Raw genomic sequence first — 19,409 nt, 5'->3', positions numbered from 1 at the left:
TAATATATAACCGTGCCGTACATTGTGATTGGACGAAAGCCGCGCCCGCCTCATAAATATTCACCAAGTGGTCTCGCGCCGGGGGGCGCGGTCTCCCCGCCGTCGTGAGCGGAAGCGGAATCGCCGCCATTTTCTCGTAGCCATTTGAGCCACTAAGGGGTCAGTATAGATTTCATAAAGATAATAACGACAGTAATAAGGGCCGCAGCGCTTGCCGATACGGGGGCCGTTAAGATATCCAGCGTTTGCGGAGGTTTGCTGAGAGGGGCACCTTGTCGTGTATTCCGCTTTACAGCGCGGGGTTGCTCCTGTCGCTAGGCTAGCTAGCTTAGCTAGTGTAACGTTTTCGTCTGCAGACATGGTTGACTTTAAATGACCGGCTCTGATTCACCATCTCCACAGGGATATCGGGCCGTCGGCCGGCACTCACTCCCACATTCTTCCCCTCAAACTCCTCGCCCAGCTGTCTCAAACTCTCGGCGTCGCCGTCACCGAGAGGGACAGCGGGACTGTTGAACGGTGAGTGTCCGCCTCACTTCCAGGGGTTCTTACGCCCATTTGCCTGCCTAGCGAAACGCCGTATCCTAAAATCGCATTAACTACGAATTGGTACTGACTAGGCAGCCCACCCGGTTGTTACTCGGGGTGGTGTCGGTGTATTGTGGTGTGTGGGCTGTCTCTCGTGTTTTGTTGGGCGGGGGTCCGTCCCGTCGTGATGACTGAGTAGCCAGCGTTGTGGGGTGTTTAACCCGGCGGCGGCCTGTCTGGCCGTTTGCCCCTTAATGTTGTCTATGTCAGTATGACTGAGAGTGAAGTCCAAACGGCACGGTGGTGTAGCTGTAGCTGGACACACTGCCGCGTAATTGAAGGTGATGTGTGCTCGTATTTACCTCTGTTCTTCGACTTTATCAGGGCATTACCCCCCCACATAAACTCCTTCCGCCTGTATGCGGGCGTTTGATCGATCAAAAGTCAGAGCTCTGTAGACGCGGCAAATTGCAGCGATTACATCCAACTCGGAAATGAAACATTTTGCTATAAGCATTACTTATGGAGTTGTTTTTAATATTGCTTGATTTCGTTGTATTCTGGCATGGTGAAGTTGTTGAACTTTTTTCAACTGTAAGCAACAGCTACTGTATTCTGTGCGTCCCCGTGTCATGATGATGTTAAATTTGCTTTATTGTTGGTTGATTGGCAGATAATATTTTTTATCATTTATTTAAAAATTTATTTTACATCATTTTCTTAGAGTTTAAACAGAGTTTGACTTGGGGTGTCTGATTTTGGTAATCAAGGACAAGTATGTGTTCTGCTGGAATACTGAAACACTTCCAAGATGGGGACCTGCACAGGAAGGGATTTTATCTTTGTACTTTGGGTTAGGCTGAGATGGGTTAGGTGAAGTTGTGCTGATAGGGAGTAGGGAAGGGTGTATCTAACTGTTCCTATATATAAGCAGGGCCTTGCCTATCAGCACAGGAACACTCATTAGATAACATACATGAACTTTGGCCCAGACTTCTGAATTCAAGCTCGCCTCACAATATGTATCTCTCTGGTGACAGGGAGGGTAGTTTAACTCGATGTTAGTGAGCGGTTTCTTCCACAAGTTTCCACACTGTGAAATAATTTAAGTAAATCTACTCCAGCATGTTTATAAATATTCTGCACAAGATGTAACGGTAACAAGACACACACATTTTTATTCTCAGCTGAATTAAATTTAAAAAAAGGAACTGAAACGTACCCTGGGGTGTCTTTTTGCCTTCTAATGGCACTTGCCTCATCGTACATAACTAAGTGTCTTCTTCCTTTCCAGTTTCACTTGCCTAAACTTTTGGTTCTGGGACCCAATGTCGCCGTGGCGTGATAAGGACAGAGTGAGACAGAGCACTCCGTAAACGAGTGGAGCCCCGGGAAAAAAAACCAGCATCTGCAGAGATCTATTTTAACAGGTGGGGAGGGCTTCACAGCCTGGACAGAGGGCACAGACGTCTGGCAGTATTTATCACTCTGCGAGGCCGTGCCCATCCTCACATTGTAAAGTCTCTTTCGCCTTATTGTAATATTCAATCGTATATCGGTGGCCAGTGTTTGTGGTGCGTTTATCCATTTTTGCTGTCCCCTTCGACATGTCTTGGCAGAACAAGACAGCTGGCTGCCATGTCGACATCATCGTTACGACGGCAAGTGAAGAACATTGTTCACAATTACTCAGAGGCGGAGATCAAGGTGAGGCTGCTTCCTCCTCCCCCTCCAGCTAGATAGGTGGGTGGATAGATGCACTTCATTGATCCCAAGCAGGAAATTCTTACTGCAATTACACTGTAGATTTTTTATTTTAGCCCAGTCATTCGGTTTTGTTCCCTTTCAGTGTTGCCGCCCTTGTGCAGCTGAACCTCTTCCTTTCTGTGCCCTTTGTCTCAGGTTAGGGAGGCAACATCTAATGACCCCTGGGGCCCATCCAGCTCCCTCATGTCGGAGATCGCAGACCTGACCTACAACGTGGTGGCCTTCTCGGAGATCATGAGCATGGTGTGGAAACGCCTCAATGATCACGGCAAGAACTGGAGGCACGTCTACAAGGTGTGGCGGCCATGGGGTTGGATTGCCACAGAGGCGTCTGTCCACCCCTCTTTTGATCCATCCTTGACTTTTAAGAGCTGGTGGCCGATACAGACGTCCGGCAGTTGGGTGACGTAGACTGCCTTCTGACCGTGTCGCCCCTTGTTTGTTTACTGTGCTCTCCCAGGCCATGACCCTAATGGAGTACTTGATAAAAACGGGCTCTGAGCGTGTAGCCCAGCAGTGCCGGGAAAATATCTACGCAGTCCAGACACTCAAGGACTTCCAGTATATCGACCGGGACGGCAAGGACCAGGTACTGTGGTACATGGACGTGTATCTGATGGGCTCTCGGATCTCGATCTTCTGGGGGAACATCGGGGACCACCCGTGATTCATATCATCAAGACGATGTTAAACCACCAAGCCGGCTTCTCTGGGGAAAGGGTTGCCACACTGTGATGTGTGTGCGTCGTTCCTGTCAGGGGGTGAACGTGAGGGAGAAGGCCAAGCAGCTGGTGACCCTTCTGAAGGATGAGGAGAGGCTACGGGAGGAGAGGATTCATGCACTCAAGACCAAAGAGAAGATGGCACAGACCACTAGTGGTAGGAACTCAATTTGCTTTCCTTCGTGCTCTTGGTTAGGGAAGGTGACAGCCGACACACAGGCAAAGGAAATACTATGATGAGGCACTGAGGCTTACAGGGGCAATTCACCCCAGAATAACAAAATAAAAATTCAGTATACTGTAGTACTATTTATCCATCTAGATTGTTTTGGTGAGTTGTCTAGTTTTGGAGATATCAGCGGTAGAAATGCCAGTCTTCTCTCAAATATAATGGCACTTGATGGTAATTAAAGGGCCAAAACATACATTTGAAAAATCCAACAGCAATATCTCTTACCTGAAATCATGAGCTGGTTACTCAAGATAATCCCCAGACTTTATAGTGAGCAGTTTAATGCAGTACTATTTTCTGTCTACTGAACTCCACACACATACTGTATCACTGTGCGGAAGTTAGCACTGGGGTGTTTGTGCTCCTGACAAGGTAACTAGATGTAACAATGGTGCTAGGTGAGCTAGCAGTGTCAGTTGGCATCAGCTATCAACACTAACAAATAGCAACAGTATAGTTAATGTTAATAATGGCTCAGTACTGTTAACTCACCTAGTGCCACTGAGCTAGGTAACATTAGAGCTCAGCCAAGGAGGACGCCATTGATGTTTACATCTAGTCACGGAAACTAAAATTAAATGTAAGATGTCTTTAGAAATGATCAGTGAACACCTTGCGTATCATTATTGCTGATTAGGTATCACCTAGCTAGATGGCCACAGTCACTTTAAAAATGAGTCTTGGCACAGTTATGGCTGTTTTGAGAGAGCAGCTGGACTCTGACTCGATAGGTGCGGATTCCGAGGGTGTTCTGCTGTTGAATCACGGCTGCTCACTGCTTGTGTGGAGGCGGCATATTTCACAGGTGGTTTAGCTGAAGGGAAAGAGCACCTACACGCACAGGTATGTTCAGGAAGCATGAAGTGAATTAGTGTTTAGGAACTGTGCGCTGTAGCAGTGTCGCCGTTCTGCGAGGGGAAAGCACTTTTAAAAAAATGCTTTGCTTATCGTAGCACTTAAGTAGCCAGTTATGAATTATGTAATCGATTAAAATTATGCAGTTACACAGAGAAATATTACAGTGTGTGATACACAAGTGAAGCAAAGGCAGCACGGGGGGTGGCAGTGTGGTGTTGAGGTACTTATTTTGCCCAAAAGTGTTTGTCCAAAGCAACAGTCAGTGGTGGGCAGCAGGGTCAGCCAACACAGAGTGCCTTCCAGGCGCACTTAAGGTTTAGGGTATAACAGTGGTTTGGTTACTGTGCCAGATGTGGGATTTGAGCCCACAACCTTGGGTCGTGGGATCAGACTCCTAACCCACTGTAGGATGCACCCTCCCATTATTAATTAATTATGCATAATATAAGGCAGAAGAGGAGAGAGAAACAAAAGATCCATAACTGGGATCCAAGGTCAGTGGGCTGCTGGCCTCCCTAGGAATGCTATCACCAAACAAGCCAGCCTATTGGAACCATACTGTTTGTTTTACACATTTGCACAGTGTAACACTTACACAGGTGTTTGTATTCTCTTCATTTAGCCTCGGCTCCCTCTGCTCCAGGTCTGGCCGGCGGAGGGGGAGGTGGCGGGCTCTCCTCTCTGGGCTCTCATACCCAGGGCTCGGGGGGCGGAGCTGACCCCGAGCAGGCTTGGCCACAGAGCTCTGGGGAGGAGGACCTGCAACTGCAGTTGGCTCTCGCCATGAGCAAAGAGGAGGCTGAACAGGTAAAGCGGTGCACCTGGCCTCCAGTAGGGGGCGGCAGAACTCTGGACTGATGACCCAGGGTTTAGCCTTGTGGGGGTGGGACTGGGCTGGGCTTCAGACTGAACCTTTCAGGGCATAGGTATCAGGACCCCCCCCCCCCCCAGGCTTCACGGTCATGCCCTGAACCGTAGAGCTGGCACATCAGACGGGATAAGAGCTTAACCGTGGCTCTCTCGTAGACAGACATGGCAGTTGTGTCACTGGGAGGGCAGTTTGCTTAAAAGCCCCCGTCGGCCGAGACCCTGGCCAGGCTGAAGAGGCACTCGTCTGAAGTGTCGCTCTGCTCTCACGCCTGTCAATCCCAACCCCAGTGTAGCCTCGCCCCGCTGGAGGATGCCGAGCTCCGGTGGGCGCTCTCGCTCAGCAAGGAGATGCACGAAAAGGTCAGGGGTCAGGGGTTAGAGAGACTGCCATGATTGTGTTTGCTCCAACCAGAAGACTGAATCACAATCAAGAAGAATTCACCCAGATTTTACTCTGGTGTGTCTGTGTATGTGTGTGTGTGTACCTGTCACAGACAATCAGGTTTGGACAGCTGTAAATTTCAGAAATTGCACATTTAAAAAAAATATTACGTAAATTACTGAAATCCGTGATCATATTTTGTAAATCTGTCAAAATACTAATTGTCTGGGAATGTGTGAACCAGATTTAGTACAAACCAAGAGAGCATGTTAATGTAATTGAGGGGAAATTTGACACTAGTGCCTGTGTTTTACCTTGAAGTTGGCAATCAGCTGCGGTTTGCTGCAGGTGTGGCTTGCCTTTCATGCCGCAGGTAGGAGACGTGTAGGCCGACGGCCCAACCCGCCTTCTTGGATGATGCCGTAAGGCGGTGGGTTGGTTAACGGTACCGTCGTGCCCGGAGCTCTGATGTCATAGTCCTGTGTGCTGCGTGCTTGACAGGAGGAGCGGCTGCGCCGGGGTGACGACCTCAGACTCCAGATGGCCATTGAGGAGAGCAAGAGGGAGAAGCCTAAGGCGGAGGAGGTGAGTCGCGCTCTTTCTCCTTGGGGCATGCTTGCTGTGTGTCACAGCCAAGCTTTCCATTTCTCCCTAGAGGTTTTTCTCTGCGTGTAGGCCAGTTCATACTTTTCAGCCTGCACTTTTGGGCTGTGGATGGTCGTGTGAGGCAGCTTGTGTTCACACGTTTGGCTGCAGTTGTGGATGGTTGCTGTCGGTGTATGAAAACGTAATATTTCACCTGACCAGCAGAGGGCAGATGTCTAGCAACAACCAAGCAGTGTAGTGAAATGGGTAAACTGTTATCAACAGTTTTACATGCATTAGTCAAGGCTTGGGCTGTATTACAATAAAAGGACATACTGCTGTATTTTGAAATCCTTATGACAAAATTAATGAGGACCCACCCCGTTGGGAGAATTTTCAAAATGCTGGAATAGTTTTGCTTTTAAAATACTGTATACTTCGATATAATGTATGAAAACATGTGTTTATGTGTATGTAGGTACCTCTGACCTTCCTCATACAGCTGCTCAGCAGAATAACTACAACACCACCACACAACACAACTATTCTTCCTCTGTGCTCTCGTTTTCAGTGGTGATCTGTGAAGGTCTATGCTGCCACCTGCTGGAAATACCTTATCAATTATTTTGCAGATGCATGGTCGATGTGCACAGTTTCCGCTAGACACAAATATCTCGGCTACACGTGCACTGACCACAGCTGTCTGCAGCTAAGCCCAAGTCACTCACCCTTGTCTGTAACGAAAGCTGAAAAGTATGAATTGGCCTTGCCTGTTTGTCTGTCTGCCCGTCTGTCTGTCTGCCTGCCTGTCTCTGTCTTACTCTCCCCCCTCTCCCAGGGCTCTCTCATGGAGCTGAGCACTGCTGACCCCTGGGGGACCCCGGCAGCTCCCCCCACAACAGCCTCCACCGGTCCGTCTCCCCCACCCACGACTCAGACTGCCCCTGGCCCTTGGGGGCCCTCAGATCCGTGGGGTGGGTCCTCGCCAGCTTCTCCACCCAGCGCTGACCCCTGGGGCGGGAGCGGGACCACAGTAGCCCCCGCGCCGGACCCATGGGGAGATTCCTCCAGGGTAAACACAGATCCCTGGGGTTCCACAGGTAGAGGATGGTGTCGTGTGTCATGTGCCCCGAGCCCTGATTGGTTGGTTCAGTGTGACATTTACCACTTGATTTTATGGTTCTCTCAGCTGTGACTCAGGCCAGCTCTGACCCGTGGGGGAGCAGTGTGGCTCCAGTCACCACCTCCGCACCCAGTGACCCATGGGCTGCAGACGTAAGTGCCGTAGCTGCTGACTCTTTGTCCTCTGACCCCTGGGGAGGTTCAGCCAAACACACCACGAATGGCACAGGTAAGTGTGGACTCCTTTCTGTCCTGGAAGATGTAGCCAGCATCCTGGTGTCAGTCAGAGTGAAGCCAGTTGAACGGTACTCTCTGTATCTTTACGGTGTTCATCACAGTCAGTACATATGATTCACATGCATGTGTTTGGTTAATTCTGTCGTCACTATTTTCAGGTGATCTGGAGCTGAAAGGGTCCACGGGAATGGGCGGGGAAGGTGGGGGGAGTACTGGCTCACCTGTGCCCTTTGACCTTACGTCCCTGAGCTCCTCACTCCCAGTGAGAAAAACTCCCGAATCATTTCTCGGTCCAAACGCGGCTCTGGTGGACCTGGACTCTCTGGTGTCATCCAAGCCCAAACCCAAACAGGGACCCCCCCCATCCATCTCCACCCAGTCCACCCACAACCCCTTTCTGCAGACACAGGGTAAGGATACACAAAACAGACACGAGGTTTGCTTGTCTGAACATATATGCTCTTTCACATTGAAATCTCCTGTATTCAGTGTCAGTCTTCATACATATGTTTGTATGTATAAAAATGCATTTTCTTATTATGGGTGGTATGGCTTATGAGATCTGAGCACTAGCTTTTATTCAGTAGTCAAGCCACTGCTGTGATCATCACTGATCGGAATTAGGATGGACCTCACACTGTCAAATGCAACTACATGGTAGTTCTACAGCTACTATGTCCTACAGCTTTTATGAAAAGTGACACAGATTTAACTTATCAATAACACTAAGTGTTACTAATTAAAATGCCTTTTGATTAGAATGTCAGGTAATATTTCAGTGATTGGTAAGTGTTATTTCAGTGGTTGAACTTAAGGTAACACAAAAGTGTCTAGTAACTGGGAAGGGGAGGCCTCGCTTAGTAGATTTTGATGCATGCACTATAAGGACAGAAGTATTGGGACGCACCTCTTGGTCATAGAATTTCCATAGGTGTATAAAATCAAGCACCTAGCCATGCAGTCAGGTTTACAAACATTTGTGAAAGAATGTCATTATAAAGAGCTCAGTGAATTCTAAAATAGTGCTGTCATAGGATGGCACCTTAGCAATAAGTTAGTTCATGACATTTTTTCCCTGCTAGATATTCCATGGCCAACAGTAAATGTATTTTTGCAAAATGGAAGCATTGATGAACAACAGAACTCGGCCAAGAAGTGGCAGACCACGTAAAATAGCAGAGTGCTGAGGCTCATAGTGCGTAAAAGTCACCAATGCTCTGATTCAATAACTGCACAGTTCCAAACTTCCTCTGGCATTAACCCCAGCACAAAACCTTCCATTTCCGAACAGCTGCAGGCAAGGCTCACATCACCGAGCACAATGCCAAGTGTCGGATGGAGAGATTTAAAGCATGCCACCACTGGGCTCTGGAGCAGTGGAAACGTGTGTCGTGGAGTGATGAATCACAGTTCTCTGTCTGGCAGTCTGATGGACGAGTGCAAAAAAAGAAACTCAGTTGGCCAATGGAGCTAAAATGGTCAATTTTTGTTTGTTAAAGTGACTCTTGGCGTTTAGATGTGAGCATTAGATCCCTTGTAGCAGCAGCCCAACACCAGATGTTTGTCACGTTCAAGTTCACAGCTGGCTTGGATGCTAATACCAACCAATCTGAGATCATTGATTTCACAACAAGCAAGCCCTCGCTACCAGGGTTAACTGGTGAGATCTGCTGGGTACATTCAAAAATGTATATTGTGGATAGGAAAAATCTGTGAAGGTTCCCCAACACAGCTATTACAACATAGTGGCAGAGCATAATGTTCTATAGATTCCAATTTTTTGTCGTCCTTCCATCTGTCATCCTGAGTGACCGTGTGTGATATTTTTTGCCAGATCAATATAGATACAGAAGCCGGAGTGAGAGTCCGGGCAGATAATTGTTCTATCAGTTTGATGTCAGAACTTGCTGGTGTCAGTGAGAAGGCTCTTCATTCTCACGGTTGAAGGTGTTCTGTAAGATGGTTTTGCCTCAGTGTTTTGTTTTGCATTTTCTCTCTACTGTTCAGTCACTCCTCTCTCTCTCCTTCCCTCTCTTCCCCTCTACGTTATTTAGGTGCCTCTCCCGTCCCGGGTATGGCTTTGACTCCGGGCAGTTCCATCTCCAGCCGAGGGGTTTCTCCTACTCCTCCCCCATCCTCCAACCCCTTTGGTGCAGCCCCAATGGCGTCCATCTCTCCCCAGACCTCCTCACTAGGCCTTAGCCAGCTCCGCACCAGCCCTGTACCGCCCAACCCCATGTTGGGGACCCCTCCAACTCTGGGAATGGTCCAGCCCGGGATGGCAATGCCTGCAATGGGAGTTCAGATGACACCCCCACAGATGGGTCTGGGGGTGGTACAATCCAGCCCTATGGGCATTTCCTATGGAGGAATCTCTCCCATGGCTCCACCGGGAGCTACCATTCTCATGGGTGCAGGAGTACCAGGGCAGCCACAATTGATTTTGGGTGGGGGCACAGGGGGCGGTGGAGTAATGGGAGCCAGTGGAGCCGTGGGTGGGGGGGCAGCCACAGGAGGAAGCACTAATCCTTTTCTTCTCTAAGAAAATTCACCACTTTCCTGATTAACACAATTTATGTGTCGGAATAAAATGTGTGTACAACTCTATATTTAAAACAAGAAAACAAAATTGGTTTGATTTCTCGTATTTCAATTTATTTTCAGAATGGAGGGGAGGGGCAGAGAAATGTATTTATTTGGTTTTTTTCTTCATTTAAATGTTTTTCCCTAGTTCTTTATTAAATGAATACAGAAGGATATGGGAGGGAAAATTAATCAAGTGAAATCAGTATATACTAGTATTGCTGCACTGGACAGAGGGAGGATTTGGGGGACAGATTAGCTCGGCCAATAGCAAGCCGATTTCACTGAAACTCGGAGTTCCCCTTGCTCACATTTAGCCATCACTGAAAAGAAATCATAAACCAGTCAGACTGAAAGGCCATGTTAACATTTCTAACAAAACCTGGTCGAATTACAGAGTAGATGTTCTCTTTTTAATTTAATTTAATGTAATTTATTTTTTATCAAATTTCCATTCTGGGAACAAGGAGAAAAATCAGATTTATAAATGTAATTCGATGAAATGTTGAACTTTTTTGAGAATTGACAGTAATTCAAATATTCACTGAACTGGTGAGGGGGAAAGTGGACATTTGTGTGTGTGTGGGTGGGTGAGAGCGTGTTTGTGCGTGTGCGTGTGCGCGTGCGTGTGCCTGCCTGTCAGCCTGTTTGAGCTGTATGTGTCCTCAGACCGTTTCCATTTCCTTGGTCTTATTGTCACAGTTGAGGGTTGCAGTTGGAAGACACATGTATTGTACAATTTTTCTGGGTTTTTTTGGTCACTTTTTTTTCCAGTGCTTGTTAATGCTGGGATTAAAATGAGATATTAAAAGAGTCTTTGTTTCAACGGACTTTTTTATTTTTTGAGTCAAAGCATTAGCTTCTTGTTCTGTGGTTTTCCTACCTTCCCTCTTTTATTATCTCATATGCGTTTCCAGTGATTGCTGTAATGCACAGGTCAGAAAACTAAAGATATAGAAACTGATGCTTTGATTTCATATTATCTCAATGAATACAATATTATTTGGAGACCGAGATGATCCACACAGTTATTTTTAATTATATGTTTGATGATTGTTATTTTATATTAAGGTATATTTCTTGGGTCAAATTTGTGTGGCATCAACTGTGAACATGCATATTTGAGAAGCAGAATGGGGAGAAATGAATCAAAAATAAAAACATAGCAATTTAAATATTTTCTTTAATATTGTCAGAACTGAATTCTTGTGCATGCCCATTCATCCAATTGTGCTACTAGTATGAGGCTCATAGTTCTTCACTAATATCCCCAGTTTGTGTACTGTACCTTACAGTGGGTGCATCCATTTCCCATAACTGCTAATTAAGTTCAGGATCAAAGTGAGCCCAGAAGCATATAGAATGGCCTGTATTGGACACTAGCACTCTCACCCAGCTAAAATTAGTTAAAAGTATTACTGATCCAGTTTTTTCTCCATCCCAGCTCTTAGTCCACCTGAACCAAACAAGCAATCAAGAACACCGAATACTTAGTATAGGTGTGTTTGGAACTGGGAGGGACAGAGACTGTGGACTGTCTGGGGGTCCCTGAGGACTGGGCTGAGAAACACGACAGTACACAATGCAGAACAATGGTATTAGAGCAGTATCACTTACAGAATTATCGTCATTAAATTCATATATATTTTGAAAGTAATTACATAGTTTTATAGAAAAAAAAACTTCCCTTATTTTGCAGAGAATCAAATGTCAAATATTGATTTTATATTTAAGCAGAATCATTTTCACTGTTAAATTTAATCACTGTACCAAACACAAGACATTTATGTTAATGAAACAATCAGTTTACGCAGTATGAAAACCTCCAAATTGGACCTTATTGAATATCCCCAATAAATCATTAGTGTGCTTTTGAAGCTTCCACAAGGGGCCCTCTCATGCCTCCATTTGCGATGTTACTCTCTCCACTCACATAAAAAACACGGCCATTTGTGAAGTGTTGCACTCTTCTATGAAAATCTTTAAAAAAATGTGTAAATTAATAAAAGTGTAATTAATAAAAGCATAAAGACATTAGGTACCTGACATGCTGCTAAGTTTTATTGGAATAAAGTAATTAACAAAAATGTACTGAATAGATAAGACATCCTGAAAGTTAAGGTTATAACCTAGTACTGCAAAGTTAATACAATATAATGCGTTACAGTAATGTGTACAAGAAGTTAAACGCTCTGCCCCTACGGACCTAAGTAATATTTGTGGTAGTGACAGTTGGTCTCATATTTTTCTTTTCTTCCCGGTTTTGTGTTTTGACACTGGTGAACCTGCTGGCAGCTTGCGATATCTAGTAATGTTCAAAACCTGTTTTCCTCAAACGATGAGCGAATCCCAGTCAAAGTCATCCTGGATCTCTTCGCTATTGCTATGGAGATTCCTTAACGGAGGTCGGCTTCTGGGGGTCAAAGGCTGAGGCTGGACAGGCACTGAGAGGGGAGGCAAGAGGGCCAGATAAAAAATCCCTACGACACCCCAACACCGCACCCCTTTATGAGCTTTGAAGTATCTGATTGTATAGTAGGATTTTAAAATGGACCATTCAATACCCTGGGGCTTACAGAACCCATTAATTTGGATTGTGCTAAGATCACATATAACAGCTATGCTAACATCCAATGAAATACTCACTGTTGGATGCAAGAGGTGTGTTATCGCTGGACTGGGTCATGGGCATCCTCTGTGGGACATGGTGTGAGGAAATGGCCCTCTTGGGAGGCAGTGGATGGAAGTTATTGGTGGGAGCAGACAGTAACGGAGAAGCAGCAAGAGGAGAAGGGTGGCTGAGGACGGGGTGGACCGCAGAGGGCACTGGGTTTGGGCTGGAAGCTGAGCCAACCAGGCCTTTCTGGGTGAAAAAGCGGTTCAGCGAATCACAGAGGGACGTGAAGAGGGCTGGGTCCAGCGCCCAATCACAGACCTCTGCCTGACGCATGCTTTCCACCAGGTCTGAAATGAAATGACCATCACTACAACAGCTACCTTTAGTCCTACGTAAGTTCATAACGTCATTTTTCATCCATGTTCGAAGCATGTCCCTGACAAATAAATGATATTTACGAGAATTTAGCAAGTACTAGCACAAGAATTACCATCATAATACCAAAGCACAAAATTACTAACTGGGGTAATACAGAAGTCATTGTTACTAACTGGAGTAATACAAAAGTCAGTGTTACTAAAGGGGGATAATAAAAAGGTCATTTTTTCTAACTGGGGTAATACAAAGGTCAATGTTACTAACTGGGGTAACATGAAAGGTCAATGTTACTAACCAGGGTAATATGAAAGGTCAATATTAGACCAGTCCAGACTGCTGGCAATTCGGAAGCTCTCCTTTAAGGAATCTGTAGTGCTAAACCAGTCAGTTGGTAATACTGAAAGACAAAAAGAGTTTGTCAGAACACAGCTCGTTAACACCAGAAGCTCTGCGGGAAACACTGACGTAGTTACCATGTCCGGTTTCGGGTGGGCACTGGCGTGGTGTCAGTGGCTGCAGGGTCGGAGTATGCAGGGGGGCGTGGTCACCGGATGCCCCAATGAAAAGACCAGTGTCCGCTAAGAGGGGTCAGGGTTGGGGGAAAGAGGTTATGAAACCAGCACACACAGACCTTCATGAAAGAGAAGTCGGCGAGCGGTGGCTTACGTTGGGAACCGGCTCTCTCTCTCACTGTCCTGCAGAGGGACTGGAATGAACTGTAAAGGTCTTCAAAGTCGAGGTTGGCAAAGGGGACTCGACGAGAGGCATCGGTGGAGGGGTGCGGCAGGACAGAAGCGGCCAGTACAGGGGGTGACAGAGGGGGGGGGCGTTTCTGCATCAACGTTAATTAGACTTGCTTCAAGTCAGTCATAAATTATAACAAATTACATACTACAAGAAGATATGCAGAAAAGGTAGATGACAGCTAAATATTCAAACCTAAACAAGTGGCCTTAGTGATCAAGTCATACTGAACTGCCACACCCCCACCCCCAGTGCCCCCCCTGCCTATGATGGTCAGATAGATGTCATTATACTATACCTTACACGCAGGGGGGCGGGACGATTCAGCTGCAGGGGCTGGTGCAGTAATTCCTGTCTGTTTCACTTTCCCTTCCTCTTGCACAGCACTGTGGGAAGACTGAGAGCGCAGAGGGGGCCCTTTAATATCCAACGGAAGCAGTTCTATATATACAGTTCTGGAAAATATTAAGAAACCACTCTATATTTTTTACGAATCTGCATTGTTAAATCCTGGCTTAATCCGGGGTCTGCTGGAAGAAGCAGCAGGCTGCCTCCAGGCTCAAAGTTTATAAGACCACAGTACATAAGAACAATGTGAAGCAGGAGACACTGAGAATGACCAAAAACTAGCCAGGTAGAGGGCAGAAGCGACTTCCTAATGACTGAGATGACTGTCAAATTATTCAACAGTTTCTCAAGAACTGGAGAATAACATCAAATGACCTTCAAAAGGAATGGGAAACGTTAAGTGCGTATGTGAAGTGCACTACTAGGGCAGTTTGTATCAGGTTCCTAGAAGCAGGACCGAAGACCCATAAAGCAAGGAAGAAGCTCTTCATCAGTGAGAAACGGAAGAAGCAAGCTGCAGTTTGCAAAAAAAAAATGTAAATTTCACACAGACAAAAACCCATAAATTGAGATATGTGGACTCTTAAGTTGTATGTGCATTTCCTCGGGACAAGACCGTACACTTTACAATGACTCAAAATAAATAGCCAGAAGTCAATGACTCTTGGAGCCTGATTCATGGCTTAATGGAATCTACATTTTTTTTACTAACCTTCTTTCAGTGTTGCCTTTAAAAACAATCAGTGTGGATCTTAGGTAAAATAATGTACAGCTGGCAGTCTTCGCGTCTGCTGAGACTTGCCTGCCTGCCTGCCTGACTGCCTGCGAACTAAGACTTCCTTCAAAAGTGGACACTGACACCCTCGGCTCAGATATAATGACTGGGAAAAATGAATCACCGTTTTTTCATCTGCAGAATACGGGCGCTTGTTTCCACCGCAGGGAGAGTATGTCATTTGTTCTGGGGGTCCATCCATTGTCCAATATGACCCCTGGAAGAGCAGAAAAAAAACTATTTAAGTAGGAAGTACCACTTTTTTACACAGTAACATTTTAAATATATTTCTTCAAACAACATACATACTACACATATACATATGATACATACTAATAATATAGTTAAACAGCCTAAGTAAAAACTAAGCACAGACAGATCGCCTTTATTGATACCAAGTGGGAAATTCTGATGATGTCACCTTTCCAGGGTCTCCGGGGGGCCGTGGAACTTTCCGGAAGCATTTATTAAGTGACAGATTGTGACGAATAGAGTTCTGCATGAATGAAACAAGTTTTTTTTTTTTTTTTTTTAATGCACAGCTCATGACAATAACATTGTAACAGATAAATACAGAAAAACTTAGTGAGAAGTTATCCTTGTGAAAAGTGTATCCTTAATTGCCACCATAATGATATCAGCTTACCTTCCAGCCCCGTCCAGCCCTACTGTAGTAGGGGAACTGCTCACTGATCCAGGTGTATATGTCATTCAGGCTGAGCTTCCTATCCGGAGCTGCTCCGATAGCCATAGAAATGAGGGTGGCATAGCTGTGGGGGGGTTTTCCTTTCGCACCCGGTGGAGAAGACAACACAACCTGTGCAGGAAGTTCAGACTCTCTCCCTCGCTCCCTCTTTCCTCCCCGGTCTCCACGCTCTTTCCCGGAGCGCAGGCTGCTCATACCCAGTGTAGGCAGCCAGTCAATGCTGGTCAGACTGGAGTCCAACTCTGAAGTCATGGTCTGCAGAGGAAAAGGCACTGGTAGCAGTCTGGGGAAACACATATGTGCCATAAACACACAGGAGTACATCATCATTTCTTTAAAATGCAAACATGGATTCGTGACTCACCTTTCCTACTTGTCAACAGGCTGCAGGCCTATAGCAGTATAAAGTTTTTACTGCACTCATCAGCTGTCGTGTTGAGATTCTGAGCTTTGCTGTGGTCTCCCCCCTCCCTCATCTCTTTCCCCTCCACAGCCCAGGATATTCCGTGAGCCCCCCCCACTCGTTTTCGGTTATCTACAACTTTAGTTCGGAGAAGAAAAAAAAAGCAACACAAAAACTTGCTTCCTCTTCTCTCCCTTTTCCCCTCCCTCTTCTCCTGCCTCTGACATCATTCACCGCTCCTCCCTCATGACATCACATCCACCCCTCCCTCAGTGACACGCCCCCTATTTCTTCACCCCTCTGCTCGCCTAATGCAATCTTAAAGGTACAGCATTACAGAAGTGCCAGGAAAGTTAATAACTGTTTCTCCCAGCATTACAATTATTATTATTCTGTGCTCATATTAAAACTGTAAACCTGTGTAAAGTTTATCATGACCAGCAGAAAAGGAAGCACTGAAGCCATAACCCAGAATTCCACACTCATTAAAAAGACAAAAAAACAGTTAACATTTTATTTATTCATAAAGGCTTTACAATTTTAATATTGAATGGAAGTTTCCTTCATAAGCATCTCTGGGACGTGACTGTTGGGATCCTGTATCCACTTTTGCTTTCCCTCCTCTCTATAAAGAACTGAAGAAAGCCAGGAGGCCGGTATCGGGAGAGGGGTGTGTCAGAAGCTTCTGGATCTGAAGGAAGAGATCAAAACATTTAGAGATCAAAACAGCATGTACATCCAGTACTTACAAGTCAGCACCCAATACTTACTATAGATGGCAAGATTATATACTTTTTATATATAGTGATTTTTCTGGTACAATCCTGATATTAAAATTTTGAGTATCTGCTGATACGGATACCAATCGAATGTTTTTCCCCCATTACTAACTACCAAGCATTAAATAAGACATTTCCATCAAGACATTTCGATTAACATGGCAAACTGTCCACATTTAATGTTGCAGCAGCATGGTTTGAGTATTACCAAGAATAATATAAAATATCATAATGCTCAAACTCTCAAATTCTTACTCCCCCGCCCCTCCCCCAAATCCGATCCGGCATTTTTTTGCTGGTATTGGCCCGATAACATTAGTGGGTATCGGATTGGTATCATCTCTGTTTGAAACTCATTAAGAATGGATGCCAGGGCGGAGGAGTCCGTACCTCTTTGAAATTGGGGTGTCTGGCATCCTGCACAAGCTGCAGGATGACCCCTTCGGTGGTGGTGAGGTATGCCCCACTCTGCTTCAGGCGGGACAGGGCAAACAGCCGGTCTGTCTGACTGGGAGCGGCCATGAATAAATGAATAAATGAGTCAGAATCAGGTTTCTTGGCCATGTATGCTCACATGCACGGGGAATTTATAACGGTGAAATGACAAACATACAGTAAATACATATACCGATAAGACAAAACAATCACCTCATATAGTCGGGCTGATATATACAATGTCCAAAATGCGCAAGAGTGCATGTATATGCAAGGAATGTTGGAATAAATACAATATGCACAATACAATAAGTGGAGTGAGTTACTTACAATGATGAGGTATTGTGTGGTAATGGGGGATGGGGGTAATAGTGCAATTGGTTGTAATAGTGCAGCTGAAATGTACTTGCATTACCCAGTCTGTACTCAAAGACAGCAGCCTGGCATATTAACAAAATAAATCTGTTTATATGGTACCTTCTAGAGGAAACAGCATCTGCCACGATGTGAACCTCCATGCCTCGTTCTAACAAGTCAAAGGTTGTGCACTAACAGATGGGAGGGGGTGGGGGAAGAAATCATGTGATCATTGTGCATAATTTTCATTGTAGTAATTACAGCTTATCAGTAATGCTGAGTGACTATCAGAGAGTGACAATGGTTTTGTTTTTCAGTCTTACTGCAATGCAGGCCTGAGCCTCAATCCCACACAGGATGGCCTTTTTGGGAGATCCGAGGGTCTTCAATTCCTTTATAACCTCTTCGGTGATCATGGAGAATTGGGTTTTGGAATGAGCTGTCAGGTCTGCTGCCCCCAGCTCGGGCACGGTGGGTCCCAGTCCCTTGGGGTACTGCTCTGTAAGGATGCCTGGGATGCCCAGGATTTGAGATGCCTAAGAAAGAGTGAGGGCTGAAAAAGTGGTTTCTATAACCCGTGACTGTCCAACTTCACTTGTAGATGCCAGATAAAAACACTTTCTAAGTCTTATTGCTCAACAGTGTCATCTTGAGGGTAGAAAGTAACGGGGGAAATCACACTGTATATGTGCATCACTTTTTGAATTTATTTACAGGAAAATGACGGACAAGTGCACGTACCTGTAAGAGACGGGCTGCATTGCTCACAATGCTGCCAAAATGCACAATGTTAGTCCTGAACTTCTCCTGCATGTCACATAGCAGCAGCACGGTGTCCCTGGTCATAAGTCTGCCGACTGCCGCCACTAAGACAAGCAGAGTATTTCATTGTCAAAGGTCGAAAAGTGGAAGAACTGAGAGGTCGACAGGTGGATCTTACTTATCAGTCGTGCCCATATTTATTCCAAATGATAGCCAAGGTGAAAAACGAACCAATGCAACTCACGTCTTTCACGGCATCAGACATATTCTATGCCAGTTGGTAAAAATATCTCCCATGCACATGGAAGAGTTTAACTACTGGTGATTAAAGATAATCAATCAAACTGCAAGGTAATTATAGAAATGAACTAGTACTAAGTATTATCCTGCTAGCTGGCTATCGATTTGGAATAATCAGACTCATCAGGACGTAGGGCAAATATTTGGTATTAAGCAAGGAGTGTATCATACTTCTGTATAGTGAGTACACTTCAAATGGATTAATTAAACTGTCAGCAAAAAGTAACAAGCCCACAGCACCCTAACAGAGCATGCACCCAAATCACTTACTGCTTTCGAACCACGCAGCCAGCAAGCTGACGATTGGTCGGAGAGCACACGTTTTACAGATCTAACCAAACCGACTGACGTGATTTCTGAGCCAATCGATGCAAGCCACCGAAAGACTGACGGTAACTTAAACCAATAAATTTTTCAGAGACTACCAAAAACAATCCAATTCCGTATGACCAAATTGCAACGCGACGTTTGATTTGCCCATCGTCTCCAAAAGGCCTGTGCGGTCCCGCCTCCGCCGAATCTGCTGGCGCAGACAAAAAGCAGGTTTTTACCTACATTCTGGTAACATGTCGGAAGCTGGCGAGTCACCTACAGACAATCCCAAAGATGAGCCTTCAGCTGTGCAGTCTCTTCCCGAAGACATCGGTTCAAATGAAGAGAAGAAAAAAAGTAAAATACTAACCGAAGCACTTCATTATTAATGAATCCATTTTGTTATAGTTACACATATGAATATTTCATATGGTATAGCTTTTTAGCATTTTCTACTTCCGCGAATAATTCAGAGGAATTTGACAGACGGCCGTCTTAACCATCGACAAGCGCACGTATTAGCCAGTCAGTGATGTTGATGTACCTATAGGGATGTACCTAATGGCGTTATACTGATGGTTTCTGGGCTAGCTTTCGGTCTGTGATT

At 45.5% G+C, this 19,409-nt stretch overlaps 3 protein-coding genes across 8 annotated transcripts; 1 reads left to right on the top strand and 2 right to left on the bottom strand.

Annotated features, from left to right (window-relative positions):
- Positions 1–71: 71 nt before the first annotated feature.
- epn1a (epsin 1a) lies at positions 72–10,700 on the top strand. 3 transcript variants are annotated; one of them, XM_049025704.1, is made up of 13 exons: positions 72–159; positions 403–519; positions 1,823–1,958; positions 2,148–2,235; positions 2,431–2,589; positions 2,756–2,884; positions 3,054–3,174; positions 4,730–4,914; positions 5,861–5,944; positions 6,783–7,044; positions 7,134–7,295; positions 7,462–7,713; positions 9,358–10,700. In XM_049025704.1, the coding sequence occupies exons 4-13, from the start codon at positions 2,167–2,169 to the stop codon at positions 9,843–9,845; spliced, it is 1,911 nt and encodes a 636-aa protein (XP_048881661.1). In that variant the 5' UTR covers positions 72–159; positions 403–519; positions 1,823–1,958; positions 2,148–2,166; the 3' UTR covers positions 9,846–10,700. The 3 variants fall into 3 exon arrangements, with proteins under 3 accessions (XP_048881661.1, XP_048881663.1, XP_048881662.1); XM_049025706.1 differs by adding an exon at positions 5,266–5,337 and having other exon boundaries at positions 109–519; positions 4,730–4,938; XM_049025705.1 differs by having other exon boundaries at positions 110–519; positions 4,751–4,914.
- Positions 10,701–11,051: 351 nt separating this feature from the next.
- foxj2 (forkhead box J2) lies at positions 11,052–16,080 on the bottom strand. 2 transcript variants are annotated; one of them, XM_049025752.1, is made up of 10 exons: positions 15,819–16,080; positions 15,395–15,709; positions 15,170–15,244; positions 14,873–14,965; positions 13,924–14,022; positions 13,548–13,713; positions 13,355–13,459; positions 13,177–13,278; positions 12,533–12,850; positions 11,052–12,330 (listed from the first exon to the last, which is right to left on the bottom strand). In XM_049025752.1, exons 2-10 carry the CDS (start codon positions 15,704–15,706, stop codon positions 12,218–12,220), a joined length of 1,383 nt encoding a protein of 460 aa, XP_048881709.1. In that variant the 5' UTR covers positions 15,707–15,709; positions 15,819–16,080; the 3' UTR covers positions 11,052–12,217. The 2 variants fall into 2 exon arrangements, with proteins under 2 accessions (XP_048881709.1, XP_048881708.1); XM_049025751.1 differs by having other exon boundaries at positions 15,395–15,737; positions 15,819–16,079.
- A 277-nt stretch (positions 16,081–16,357) lies between these two features.
- Positions 16,358–18,850, bottom strand: isoc2 (isochorismatase domain containing 2). Of its 3 annotated transcripts, none has more exons than XM_049025803.1 (6): positions 18,761–18,850; positions 18,170–18,294; positions 17,752–17,964; positions 17,549–17,619; positions 17,027–17,144; positions 16,358–16,548 (listed from the first exon to the last, which is right to left on the bottom strand). In XM_049025803.1, coding segments are annotated over exons 1-6 (594 nt in total). In that variant the 5' UTR covers positions 18,762–18,850; the 3' UTR covers positions 16,358–16,482. The 3 variants fall into 3 exon arrangements, with proteins under 3 accessions (XP_048881760.1, XP_048881761.1, XP_048881762.1); XM_049025804.1 differs by lacking the exon at positions 18,761–18,850 and adding an exon at positions 18,662–18,743; XM_049025805.1 differs by lacking the exon at positions 18,761–18,850 and adding an exon at positions 18,435–18,633.
- Positions 18,851–19,409: the final 559 nt, after the last annotated feature.

This window comes from Brienomyrus brachyistius, chromosome 9, assembly GCF_023856365.1.
Source record: "Brienomyrus brachyistius isolate T26 chromosome 9, BBRACH_0.4, whole genome shotgun sequence".
In the NCBI taxonomy this organism is placed as follows: Eukaryota; Metazoa; Chordata; class Actinopteri; order Osteoglossiformes; family Mormyridae; genus Brienomyrus; species Brienomyrus brachyistius.
The sequence above is the reverse complement of the archived record's forward strand: the minus strand, read 5'-3'. Positions and strand labels throughout refer to the sequence as shown.

Bases quoted from the DNA above. Each gene is read 5' to 3' on its own strand.
- isoc2 (XM_049025803.1), bottom strand. The intron at 17,965-18,169 runs GTACGTGCACTT...ACTCTTTCTTAG, and splicing joins ATGCAGCCCGTCTCTTACAG to GCATCTCAAATCCTGGGCAT. The intron at 16,549-17,026 runs GTACGGACTCCT...CTCTTCCTTCAG, and splicing joins GACACCCCAATTTCAAAGAG to ATCCAGAAGCTTCTGACACA.
- foxj2 (XM_049025752.1), bottom strand. From the start codon at position 15,706: ATGACTTCAGAGTTGGACTCCAGTCTGACCAGCATTGACTGGCTGCCT. The intron at 14,023-14,872 runs GTGATTCATTTT...CTGCGCTCTCAG, and splicing joins ATTCTGCAGATGAAAAAACG to TCTTCCCACAGTGCTGTGCA. The intron at 13,714-13,923 runs GTATAGTATAAT...ACGTTGATGCAG, and splicing joins CCCGCCCCCCTGCGTGTAAG to AAACGCCCCCCCCCTCTGTC.
- epn1a (XM_049025706.1), top strand. From the start codon at position 2,167: ATGTCGACATCATCGTTACGACGGCAAGTGAAGAACATTGTTCACAAT. The intron at 2,236-2,430 runs GTGAGGCTGCTT...CCTTTGTCTCAG, and splicing joins ACTCAGAGGCGGAGATCAAG to GTTAGGGAGGCAACATCTAA. The intron at 5,945-6,782 runs GTGAGTCGCGCT...CCCCTCTCCCAG, and splicing joins AGAAGCCTAAGGCGGAGGAG to GGCTCTCTCATGGAGCTGAG.